This window comes from Malurus melanocephalus, unplaced genomic scaffold (genome assembly GCF_030028575.1).
Source record: "Malurus melanocephalus ecotype Western Australia unplaced genomic scaffold, MMel_1.1 scaffold_159, whole genome shotgun sequence".
Classification (NCBI taxonomy): Eukaryota; Metazoa; Chordata; class Aves; order Passeriformes; family Maluridae; genus Malurus; species Malurus melanocephalus.
Window position 1 is genome coordinate 173,167 of NW_026623391.1, and position 13,784 is coordinate 186,950.

General features: G+C 39.6%; 1 protein-coding gene across 1 annotated transcript in view; it reads right to left on the reverse strand.

The window, feature by feature from the left end:
* TMPRSS7 (transmembrane serine protease 7) overlaps positions 1-4,079 on the reverse strand; it is a 29,847-nt gene extending 25,768 nt beyond the window's left edge. The window contains exons 1-2 of the mRNA XM_057371828.1: positions 4,021-4,079; positions 403-587 (exon numbers count right to left, since the gene is read on the reverse strand). Of these exons, the coding sequence (XP_057227811.1) occupies positions 403-587; positions 4,021-4,079 (244 nt within the window). The remainder of the gene's footprint in view (positions 1-402; positions 588-4,020) is intronic.
* Between the last annotated feature and the right edge of the window lie 9,705 nt (positions 4,080-13,784).

Here is a 13,784-nt window from a genome sequence, read left to right on the forward strand (position 1 = left end):
TTTTATAGCCAAACTGCTCTAGATGTGTACCAAATTATAGTTAATTGAGCTCCTGTTCCCTACACACAAGATAAGATACCACCATACAAATGAGCCACCACCATGAGGGCAGTATCAACATCCAGATTCTGGAGCATCCCTGAGGAATCTTAGGCAGCATTACCATCATGAAAACGCTTTGCAAAACACTAAAATAAAGTTCACACTCCCTAAAGCCAGCAGATAGCCTACTTTTCTAATTATTTGTTAAATCTTAGCAAAGACAAAAGTTTTTCAGGCCCCATAAAAAAATTTCCATATCATTTTATAAACAGCCTTAAGGTTACTTGAGAGTCTAAAGCCGTCTGATGTACTACTGGTGATAACAATATATGGAGTTGGCATGAACTTTCAGCAACTCACCAATGAAGAGCCACAGTAATGTCCAGGTTACAACTCCTAAAATGAATAGAATGAGGGTAAAGAGAATTATTTTGTTTTGAAAATTCCATAGTAACTTCTCTTTTTTCTTCAATTTGCYGTGCTTTTTCATTGCCAGAATCCTCTTTGCCAACTTGTCTTCTGCAGACACCATTTGGTCTGAAACGCTGGCTGCCTAAAATAAGGGAAAATACAACAAAAGATTTGGAACATTTTTGGCAGGAATTGACTGACCAGAAAGCCTCAACCAATTAGTTCCTCAGAAAAAAAGTCTCCACTTCCTTCAGGATGAGGAGCAGGGGCTCTGGAGAGGCTCTACCTGAACATCTGGCTCCCTCTGAGAAGTTACCTCCAGTGAAGAGGAGAGCACAGCACAGTTCTTGCTGGGATGGGATTTGCACAGGGTCATCACCTGCATTCCCAACTCCTTGACAGTTTTTTTTTGAGCTACAGTCCCAAATTTTCTAATGCTAGATCCAAAATATATCCTGGCCATCTCATCTAGGTACAAAAGACTACGTGACCGTTTCTATATTTGCAGCAGCAGTTTCCACGTCCTGTAAGGTATCTACACCTTGTCTGTTCTGAAAAGTCCATTTGTACCAGACACCACCCCCCAGGCATCCTCCTCTGCAGAAGTTAATCCACACATTTAAGCAGGCAAATAATGTTTATCAGCTGCTGCAGGCACAGCAAGAATTGCCTGAAGAASTCTCTGGCATTTCACAAAATTCTCTCTTAGGATATCTCCTGTCACAGTCAAATGGTTTGTTGTGAGCTCATCTAAATGTTCAATCACCTTTTCTCAAGTCTTATTCGGTCTTTTATCCCTGTAGAGTTTAGCTAGCAAATTCCTGGACCACTCAGAGCGGTAATGACCAGATGCAATGGATATTAATGCAGTTTCAGTTCTTATACCCAGCTGCACCAGAATGAAATTAAAAACAAAACAAAACAAAACAAAACAAAACAAACAAACAAAACCCAGCAAAAGAACCCCAAATCCACCAACCAAAAAAAAAAAAAAAATAACCCCCCAAAACAACAAAAAAACCACAACCCCATAACAAAACCCCAACAAACCAAGACCCGCCATGCATTTCCTCCTAATACAACAATCATAGCATAAGTTAGATAATACTTCTACATAAAAAGGGAGCATTTAGGAAAAGAACTCTAAAAGCCTGTTGATGCTAGTGAGAGGGAAGCTCTCAAGCAGCAGCCTTAGGAAGTTGTGGGTTGATCCATGACTGGAGGTGTTGACAAATCCCAGCCAGCAGTCAGCAGCAAGAGTTTTAGTGCACAGTCTTCTATGAAGCACAAACCAGTCTTAGACAAAATGACCTTGCTCAGGAGCTCATATATATGAAGAATAAACTACATTTCATAATTTTAAAGATGAAAATCAAAACAAGGTATTTCTCCTTGTTTTTGGAACAGCTTGATTCATTTTAAGGGCATCATCAAAGTGGGTCTTCCTCACCTCACAGCTGAATTTATGCCCTTCAGAGGCATCTCTGAGTGGTTCACAATCTCTAAGCCGTGCAAATCAAAAGGCTCTGATGATGACCAGTGATAACTGGCCCATGATTTGCTCAAGATGCTGATAGCTTCACTCTGATGGACAAGCCCCTGTCCTGTCACCAAACCCCTTCTGTGCCCACACAGAAACACAGTGAGGAGTTCACAGTCACACTGGAAGGGACAAACACAACAGCAGAGCCCCTGACCTGGGCACATCTGGCTGTTCCCTGTGCTCAACAGGCTCTTTTTGGCCTCTGCAGAGCTACAGCAGGACCACAAGGAGAAAGTGTGCACCAAGATGCTCATCTATTTACCAGCARTACCTTCTCTGAAGYSTCTCAGAAGGTACCTRTGTGGMCTGTTGTAGACTATAAACCATGGGCACARTGGCCATTTTTCATCCAATTTTATTGCACTTGACGAGAAAGAARACCATGAAAGTCAGGAAGTAACCAGCTAAGAACTTCACTCTTGAGTTTTCACTGTGGAAATGGAATGASCAGCACAAGTGCCAGCAGTTTTCAAAAGCAGTGTTGTGAAATAACCCACAATGAGTGTTTGTTTCCTTTTGCCCATGTCTGTGTTTTGGGCCTATCACTATGAGAGGGATGTTGATAATCCAGAGGATGATTCCAGAGTTTTGATGTATCTCCGTTTTTAACAACTGCCCAAGTCTCCACCAACACTTTTTTTTATGTGTTTCTCTGATATTATGCACTAGTGATGCTATCAAGAAGAGAGCTTTGTGTATCCTCACACAGGGAGCATAAGAAACATCACCAGAAATATCCTGCTGGTTCTGTAGTCAAATACAACAGATGGCAATCTTTGACCTCAGAGTGCAGGATGTGTAAAGAGGAGAAGAAAATTTGGTAATAAGTAATAAAAAGAAAAGTTAAAAGACTAAGTATGACCCCTTATAATTTCCTCAAACAAAATCTTTCAACACAGAACTGGAAGATTTCAGACTCATGTTTTCTGTCTAGGTAATGAACTGCACTTGTTTTGTGCGTTCTCCACTCAATTTACCCACCTTCTGTTTTAAAAAAACCTTATTGAGTACATGTTTCTAAGGATGAAAACCAAAGTGCCTGTTTGTTTTCAGCTCGGCATTGTCACAAAATTCCTTTATACACTCAGGTGCTCAGCCTGAGGCAGCTCAACAAATGTTGAGTTCTGACATCTGAAATTTCTGTCACTTTCATCAAGATTCCAATACTAATATTTTATATCTAAGTTTTCCCATGTAACTCCTTTTTGTAGCTCTAGACTTAAACAAATTTATTATTAAAAATTAAATTCTGTCAAGTATTGTTAAAAAATGTTCCAAATTGACATCACTGGATTATAAGTGGGCACTTGAAAAAAATGGTAACTTCATTTCATCTACAGTAATTCCATTTTTTTTTAAATGCAGTTAATGTATCAAGCTTTCAATGGCAAAGTTCTCTGTTACATGGGGTTCATAGGAATATTGGATGCTATGTGCTACATTATCAATGTTTCCATATGTTGTATTAATTTACTGCAAGCATTTTATAGTAAGGAAAACAACATCAAAATTAAGCTGCTCCCTTCCTTCAATAATGCCCATCAGTTCTCAATTCAGCTTTTCCCTCCTACTGCAACTTAGTTCCTGTATTGTAGAATTGGTTTCCAGCTAAAGTTGCAAATTGACTGTCACCACAYACTAAATTATTTAATTACTTCTTTGTCATGAGTTAACACTCAAACAACAATCCCCTTCTCTATCTTCTCTGGGAAAAGCAAAACACTTTCCTGCTTTAATTTTGCCTTTCTTGCCTAGAAATTATATTGTTTTTGGAAAAACATGCAGCATGACACCACTACACGCTTTTACATAGTCACATTGATGTGTCCATTATTTCAATTGCCTGAAAATACATATTATTAGCAAGCCAGAGAACTACAAACACCTTGACATTTTCAGACTGAGCTATAAACCAGAAAATTATACCAAATCTAACCATGATGTTAMGTTTAATACCTAGGAATTAGATCAAAAGATATCTAAGATTGTCAAAAGCTATATAAAATCAACAGTGTTTAAGCCACCTACTTACACTTACTTCATCTTCAGGTTTAGCTGTTGGGGGATCATTTTTTTCATCCATTTCAGCAGAAMTAATTTTATTATTTGTCCAAGATGAAAAAGAATCTTTTCTCAGGCACCTCTTTTGCTTGTGGAGCTGAAGACAGCTAACTGCAATGTCCAGGACCAAAAGAGGCATCAATTTACTTGAGTTTCCAATTGTAATCTCATCTGCCCTATTGCATCTTTGCAAATGTTAGAAGGCTGCTATCATGTAACTCTAGACTTCAAATTCAAACTGGATAAAAAAGGCTTTTCATGGTCTTTATAAAGCTGAAATATTAAAACACAAAATCACAGTGCTAAAATCTATACATCACTGAGCCTTATAGGTCCCTTCCAATTCAGCATATTYTGTGATTCTGTGAAAATATSACAAAGATTAGTTACATGAATGAGGAAAGTAGTGAGCAAAATGTAAAAATGAGAGCAAAACCATGCTAAAATAAGGCAAATAAATGTAAGCACCTTAAGGAGTGTTGAAAATAGCAGATAATAATTGCAAATCAAGATGAGCATTTGGACCCTTTTCTAGAATTTTGTGATATGTACCTGTTGAACACTCAAATTTGGTTATTTTATCATACCTGGAAAATAAGCTGCTCCAGGCAACTTAGCTCATTAAAACAGATCAGTCTTCAAACTGAGAATCCTTTTTGTAATCAGATGCAGGAAGTCACTTGTATTATAACAGTTCCATCCTATTTTCTCTGTTAATTAAATATTTATAGAGGATGTAAACCAGTCCTTTCCTCAATGCTAAGTTTAGAGYTGTCTTTATCTTTAAGTGATTAACAATCTCAATGCCTTCCTTGGGTCARCTGTGGAAATGGTATTGGAGATCTTTTATTTATAATATAACTAAATAATGTTTAAAAATAACTAATAATAAATATTTAAAAAACAATAGTCATAAATATAACTAATACTTTAAAATAACTCATTTTATTTTAAAAGTAACCCTTCTAATAATTTATCTTTGAACATATACAACCAAGACTAGCAATCAAAAAAAAATTAGCGCTGCAATAGAGGTGTAGAAAAGAAAAGATGTAGTTAGAACTCATAACAAGTGAGCTCCAGGTGAGATCTAYGCTCTGTCCATGTAACCAGCAATAAATTACTTCAAGAACAAGGCAAAAGATAGAACAGTTGAATAATGTACTAACAAACTAAACATTTCTTATCAGGAGCAGCCTTTGGCTTATGCCCTGCAGCACAGTAATTATGTCCTCAGTCACTGCTGTTTGTTCTAGAACTGCTAGGTATTTCAATCATATGAAGTGGTATGTCAAGTTCTGGGCCATATTCAAGCTGATCAGTGTAGGAAAGTCTATTAWTGTACTCCATATTATTATATTTAATAGCTTCCAAGTCTCACTTAAAAAAATTAATTATGCTTAACTTTTGYGGACAACTCTGATCTCTTAAAGTGTTCATGTAACTCCYCAAAGCCTWCCACTACCCCAYGCACAGGGAGTTATTATGATATAAKTGSCATTTCAGAAGAKAGTGCATTGATACAAAYAGCATTGTACAGGTARATTCCATAAATCCCATCCCCTGAACTCCTCAGGGCTTGGGAGGTGCAGGGGTGTGGGGAAGGAGAGGAGCAAACATCGGAGTGGGCCTGGGAAAGCGGGGAGGAGCAATGTTTGCCTTTTGGTTTCCCACTACCCACATTCATGGCTCCATTTCTACTTAAATGTGTAATAAATGAAGTAAATTATCCCCGAGTTGAACCTGTTTTGCCTGTAACAGTAACTGGCAAATAATCTCCCAGTCTTCATCGGAAACCATTATTTTTTCCTCCTTCCTGCTCCTCSCATTTTTTCCCCTGATCCTGCTGAGGAGAGGAGGCAGGGGCTGAGCAGCTGGGTGGGAGTTTGGCTGATAGCCATGGCTAACCTACAGCAGGGTTGCAGTAGCTGGTACAGATTTTTCCCTCTTCTTKTAAAAAGCAAGGGTTTGAGTTTTGTTCATGATATCTTTACTTTGAAACAGAATGTACTAAATATAAAGAGATTGACAAACATGAAACACATTAGAAATAAAACCATTTTATGAAAGCGAGCATTGCTGCTTCCATCTGTTTAATTAACTGCATATTCCCTATATAAAAAAAAGAAATCTGAAGATTAAAAAAATCCAAAGCCAATGCAAATGATGAGCTTATTCTCTCAGATCCCTGATGGATACCATTGATTCCGGTTCAGCTTGAAAAATTACCATGACCCAATTATTCCAGTTCTGAGCTCTGTGGAGAAATGGGTTTTCACATAGGTCCCTCTGAAAGGGTTGTTGGCTTTAAGTGGGTATGAATGCACTGGAATTAATCAACTTGATTTTTGTTTCCTGTAAGTAAGGCACAACAAAACATGACTCTAACCTCCTTCTGATATGGATCAACATWACAGTTTCAGCATCCTATTTTCTTGCTCTTGTCATAGCTTCCAGATCAGTTCCACCCCCTCATGCTTTCCTGCTGCAAAACCCAGTTTCACAAATCACAGAYTTCTCAGATTATTCCCTCACTGACCATGATGCTTGGTTTTACTCACACCATTCCCACCCAGGGGGGGTAACTTCCTCCTGCACATCTGTTTGCCACACTGACTTTCGGTTTCCCATCTCTTGATGGTCTAACCTATGATGTTCCATAATGGTGATTAAAAATAAAAAAAATAAATAAAAAAAAAAGATAGTGAAGGAAAGATAGCTGTATCTTTGGTGCATCCTCCCCTGCACATACAAATACCCCTGTCCCTTCCCACTCTGAGGCCAATGTGGTTTGTCCTAAGATGAAAACACCAGGTGCCTGTTTACAGGAGGAATAGTCTGGATGCTCATGGAATGAATTAGCTACATAGGTGCTTTCTTACTTGATAATTGTGAATCCGCAAGGCCAAAGATTGTAAACCTGCACATTTCYAGCTAAGCCTCCTTATATTATAACCTTTTAGATACTACAATCTATTCTAATAGRTCATAAAGTTTTTATTTATATGCTRCATTGGTAATAGTTATAYACTSTGCTAGCAATAAATCTAATCATTGTCATCCACAYGCTGATTGTGTCCTACTTCTCACTCCTGGCCAAGAACACTCCTTCACCTACTCTGCTGCACCCCCAGCCCACTGAGTCTCTGATTAARGGAAAGGTTAGTGAGGATCCACCCATCAGCCTCAAGCCATAGCAGAGATGTCAGCCTGTGTTACACAGATGTATCCTGGAGGAAGCTGGGATAGCAGCAGTTCAGCCTTCTCGGAGAAAAACTCATCTGGTGCTGCACAGAGCTAGTGCTGTGCTGGGGGGAGGTAGGGCTCATCTCACCTGTCTCACACTGTCTRGAAGTTAGGCATGTAAACCCAAGTTTGTTTTCCAGACTGAGTCTATCYGTGATGCTGACAGAGAAGCATCAAAACACAGAAGATGAATCACAATTTCACTGCTGAGTACAGACAGAAGAGAGGCAATTATCTTTCCAAACCCCTCCTCTACAAAATCATCTGTGTAACAGAAATGTTTCCCTTGTGACCAAAGCTGCCTCSGTGCTCAGCTCAGAGGCAGCTCTTCTTGCTCCTTTAAATGATGGGAGCCCAGAATCTGACCTGCATCAGCCCACTAACACAGCAGGGCGCTCCACAGAGCTACTAACCTCAGCATGACATTCTTTCCAAACTGAATATCAAAAGTGACAGAGTCTGCTTGCATTGCAGGACATTCCATTGCTAACCAGAAATGTCTAACAAAATGCATGAAATCATGGAGGAAAGTCCCTACACCAAGCAAAATAAATTCTACTACAGCCTGGCTTTATCATCTATAAGAATTCTCTTGAATACTGCTTGTATCTTTTTTTCTTTCATCAAAACTCAAGGAAAGCACAGGTTTTAACATGYCTGTGAAAACTGAACAAGAGTTTARGAGACAATTTTTAAYATTTCAGAAGGCATTGATAAACATTCTTGAATCAATTTTCATAGGTACAGAATCACATTGTCTGATTCTGTGCTTTGCCTCTCAAATAATTTCTTCCAATTACAGCCAAGATTACTTCCAACACAGCAAGAGAAGATTTTGGCTGTCCTTCCTAATCAGCCAGCTGAATTTGTTATTCAGTTTCATTTTGAACACAGAGARGGCTGAACACCTGTACCTTCAATAAGCACTAATAACTTTTGTGGTATTGGTAGTCTGCAAAGATCTGCATGCACGCAGACAAGCAATTAACATTTTGGACATGTCTTCCACCACAGAAAACAGAACCAGCTCACAATAATATTATTTCAATTATTTGAAAGCTGAAATTGTAACCAAGATAAAGTGAAACTTTTATCAAAGTATGGAAGTGCATGGCAAATGATTACTAAATTATTGACAACAGTCTACTAACACACATTTTGGTATCAACTTTGCACCTGCTTTTATCTCCTCTACCATGTTGCTTGCTTTACAGTTCTCTGTCATCTGGGCATACAACTTGGAATTACAGTGCTTGTATTTATTTTTCTCCTCCTTAAGCTCTTACTCCGTTTCTGATTGCTGACAATGCTTGAGTATGCACTAGAGGTCTCCAATGCAACAAAACATTTTCCAGCAGACAAAATCACCTTGAAAATTACAGGCAATTGAGCTGTCTTCCAGGATCCAGAAACAATACATAAGCACCAGTGGCAGAGCACATCACCTGAAATGAAGCAGCTGACCATCTTGCACAGCAGCACTAATTGAGCTATYTCATCTCAACCACAGACTGAGAATAGCTTCGTTATTTGCATCCCATCAATTTAAATTAAATTTAAAAGGCTAAGTGAGCACGTCTTCTGGACACAACATCCATTCATCAGTCTGTGCCATTTTAAGGACAGCAAGCCCTGCTATTCCATCAGTTCATGGTCTTGAACTGTTTGATGCCCATTGGTGCCAMGAGCTAATTTTACTCTCCATTTCTCTCTTGCTCATATGAAACTGCTGTGCGTAGTGGTGTGAGGAGCAATTCAGGCAATATTGACACAGCACACATGGAATAATACCACTAGATTAAATATGACTTGTTAGGAGAATTACAGTGGTATGAAACCTGCTGCATATCAAATAGAATAAGTACGATAAAAAATTAGAGTTTCTACAATCAGGAGGTTGACCCAGCTAAGCTAATGCTGAAGCCAATGATGACACCTCTACAGAGGCCAAGTCAGGGCAGCTCTTCAGCCAAGCAAAAGCAACATTTGTAGCTTTTCAGGTGATTTTCTGATGTGCAAACGCCCATCTATCGTGTGCTTGGACTGATCAGGCCTGAGCAGGGTCTGACAAGCCAAGTCAAAACACTTTTGCCAGGGCAAGTCTCTCTGCTTGTCCCTGCAAATCACACTTCAGTTGGTGACTTGGTMCTTAATTGGTTAAAAGTGCAAAAGATAATATTTGTAAGGCCATGGCTTCAGTCTGTAGGCAGTGCTGTACAAAAGCTCTGGTCCATGAGGCCGAGACYTCCAGAAGCTGTTCTGGTTAATGGATACCCTGTTCTCTGACATCAAACYCTGTGTGCCACATGGAAGGCAAAGAGAGAAATCTCTCTTCCCTCACTTTCTCAGCAGTCATTTCTGTTGCCACAACAGATGCCAGCTGATGTGAGTCTAATGTTCAGTGCAAGCAAACCAAAAATACCTTGCTCATGCTTATCTCCCCAGGAAACACTGTGCCCAAAGCCCCAGGTCAGCCTAGCCTCAGTGTTTGCCACAAATTCCCCTACAAAATGATAATATCATCTCCTTGTTCCTGCTTTTCACTGTTGCATTTTTCCTTACAATTAGGCAGAGAAGATCTCTGATACCCTGATAGAAACCAGCACTGGAAGTTTGACTCCTTGTCTTCCCTCCTCTTTCTTTCAAAAGTCAACTCGTGCCCCTTCCTTTCAAGTCTTGAGGTTTTCCCTAATTTCTATTGCTCTGATCACCTTCTAGGTAGGAGGACACACCAAAAAAGCCTTGGGGGAAGAAACCCAACAAAACCCAATCCCTAGCATTTGTTCTGGTTTTATTACTTTTCACCTAAAAGACTTCAGGAGGGCATTGATGCCACCTGTGATATTTTTCTCTCTGTTCTGTCAGTCCACTCAGCCAGTGAGACTACAGCAAGCACACGCAGCTTCAAGGAGCAAAAGAGTTTCTTTTTTTCATTTTAAAGCAAGTAACTCACAACCTACTATTAAACAGTTAGACAATTTCACTTTCAAGTACTAAACAAGCTGTTTCACTGAGTCTGGTGAATTTGGGGTTTCAGTTTCTTTGTTTGGGAGTTATGGGACAGCTCGATATTTCATCCTAGAAGTGACTGACAGTGCTGTTGTCATCCCTCACCCACCAAAGACTTTGATAAGCAGAGTACCCAGAGACCTACAGAGAGTAATTCAAGAACTGAAAAAAACGTCTTTGACAGGGAGTGGCTCCAGGATGGTAATCCACCTAATTGGACAAAGAAAAGTTTGAACAAAAGCAATTTTAGTGTTTGAATAACATAGCTCTGCTATTTGCAGGCTTCTCACMAAGACAAAGAAAATCCTAAGTGCCAACAGAGGCAGCGCAGTGTAAACCAGATAACTTATAAAGCAAATCTGGTGTTCAGAATAAAAACCACCCAGAAGCACAGACAAACCTGTCAAAGATACACCACTCATGAGGGCTGTTAACCATGAATACAGCTGACCAAGAATTGCACTGGCTTCTATTCACCAAATTGCCCTGTTCATTTTTTTTTTTTTCTTTTCTCCGCAGATGCTCTTGATGTTCCACCTAGGTCACTGCAGTCTCCTCTGACCTTGACATCTTTGGATACTGGCRGGCATTTTCTGTATCTCAGCTGCAGGGATGCTAATCTTCATTAGGGTTTGATCACCAGCTTAAATATCTGCTCGTGCCCTTGGGCTGAGCACACGGAAATAACAGGCAGAAGTAAAGAGGATCTGGACTGAYGGAAACAAATCAAAGTCTAAATATAAAACCTGTTAGTGTGATCCACACAAGCTGCATTTTTTTCCCTGCCTGCATCTAGGTTCTGCATTACAGAGGCTGCTGTTTGTATGTTGATTGGAGAAGCAGGAGTTCGAGGGTTGGATATGGGCATGTTCTGCATATGGCATTGTCYTTACACATTCACTGCTCTGTGAAGAAATTGCAAGAATTAAAGGACTATTAACATGAGGGAGCTACATCCTGTCTGCTCCATTTACAGTATAATCACAGAAAAAAAAATAAAAACTTACTATAGTTCGAACTACAGCTGAGGGGATTTGGGTTTGTTTTATGTGTTCTGTTTGCCATGTGGAATTTCAGCAGAGAGAAATGCCCTTTCCAGCAGCTGGGTCTCAATGCAGCCTCAACACAAAGGGCTTCTGAACCTCTGTCTAGCACCATCATGTTATCCAGCTCCATCAGTCAACATCTCACAGCAATATCCCTTGAGCCAGCTTTTTGGGCAAAAGCTTTGCCTGGGAATTAAATACTGTATTTTCCAATATTCTTCCAAGAAGCTTCAACTCTCCCAATATTAGAGCCAATCACCACGTGAAAGATAAAATGAAGCTAATCAAGACCATCAGGGAAATCAGTCTGATCAGCAATTTGCCCAATTAGGCAAGCCACCTGAGATTTGTTTAAGGATCAGGTGGATATCACCTGATCAGCACTCAGCCTGAYCACACATGTACAAGCACAGTGCCTGGAAGGGTAGCTGGGCACATGAGCTGCACCTGCTGACTGCAGCGAAATTTCAGTATCCTTTGTTGTCTGGAAAGCATGGGATGAGATCCCTGTACTAAATCCTTTGTGTACAGYAATGTCAGAAGCTGCAAAGACTGCACTTCCTCCATGTGACACAGTAGTGTGGAATGCCTGTGCCTCTTGACCTTCAGACACAGGGAGCTCCCTGTATCCRTTTCCATGTTGGCTGGTCACCCACCTACCTTTGGCCTGTCCAGACTTGCAGCGGGTTTATTTTAACAGGCCAGATGGATTCCTCATGATGTTTTGATGAGTCAAACTGAGCAGAGTTAGTTTAGGATCATGTGAGATGCTGGTAGATCCATCTTTTTTACTGTCATGGCCACAAAGCAATACAAACACGCCAAAAAACGCCTACACTTCTATAAGGACAGCCTGGMCCCCTCCTCACAYAGCTTAGAATTTTGTGCAGTCTCAYATTGTCTCAGCTCTTAGTTTTGCAAGTGACATGCGGGACTGAAAATATTTTTCCTCTGGAGAATTCATTACACACTGAACCCGTCACATTGTTGGGATCCTGTTCAAGATATCAAATCTCTGAGCTTGCCTCAGCCTCATCATTTCTCAAATGTTTTTTCTCATAACATTTTAAAGAATATATTTAACTCCAATTTCCCTTTGGGGGTGGACATGGGGAGGTGAAGACATGACACATGACTGTATGTACATGATTTCAGAGTGGTTATAGAAATAATATTTTTCAATGAGTCTTCATAATATCCTGCATTTTCAGTGCAGCCCACCTCACGATGATTATAAAGAACACCCAGACACAATAATGAGTCTCAGAAGTGCTTTGCATTGGTAATGAATCCTAAGGGAAGAAACATGATTCATTCTGTAAAATACTGAGCAAATGGCAATAGCCACGTCCTTGATCTCAAAAGTCAAAGTGTAGTCRCAGGCACCCAGCTCACAAGTAATGYTCTATCAAGAACTATTTTTGGAGTTAGTTTTTCTCACTCCAAAGAGCAAAACAGTATTCTTAAAGTTAAATTTTAAAAAWTGTTCTTTTAGATGTCCTGGTTGCCTTTTGATGGATAGACACTCATCTATGTTGGAATAAAACACCCCAGTCAGAGCACTGTCTTTTATTTCCTAGTTCTTTGAGTTGCTCCTGCCTGACACAGGAACAGTTTTTCCCAGCACAGAGGGAGGATCTGGAGAAAGCCTGTGCATTTTGCTGTGCATTTTGCTGTGCATTTTGCTGTGCATTCAGTCTTTTTTAACACAGCCAGGTAAACAAGCAAAGGCCAGTTCTCTTTAAGCAGTGCACACATTTCCAGTCTCTGCTATGAACAGCTTCCCACTAATGTGAACAAAGATCCGCCTTCCTTGAYAGGACTCTCACCTTCGCTTGCTATWTWTAGATTTAAATTAGGAGTATTAACTGAGACTATACAAACATTGACCAAAGCAACCACTAAAAGTTGAGGCCCCTGGTGACCTTTGATGACAGAAAGGGTGGTATTGATGACATTAAATATGACTGGTTTATGTTTCCATTTGTAGAGGTCATTCATCTCCCTTTTCTCACAAATGAGGGAGATACTCCTTTTTTTTTTTTTTTTTTTTTTCCTAAAGGAACAGCTGGTTTCCCTCCACTGTAGTCTTTTTTCCCAATAACTTAGTTTTTTCTGTCCATATTTTCCTGTGTTTTATGGGTTATTTTTCCCTGTATTTCATGGGTTATTTCAAGGTGGGTCACAGGAAAGACATCTTTAAATCCATCTAGTCTTCTAATTAAGTTTTCTTTCTGATTTACTTTTTTTTTTCACTAAAGATCCACTACGTGTATAAAACATACCAGTTATCAGGAGGTAGGAAATGTTTGCATTTAGTTTTTATTTGCTATCAGACCGCATCTGTTCCCCTTTTCAGAGTTAAACAAGTGCCCAGGAATAATAAAAAAAATAACAAGAACAAAACCAGCTCTCTGTTGATTTCT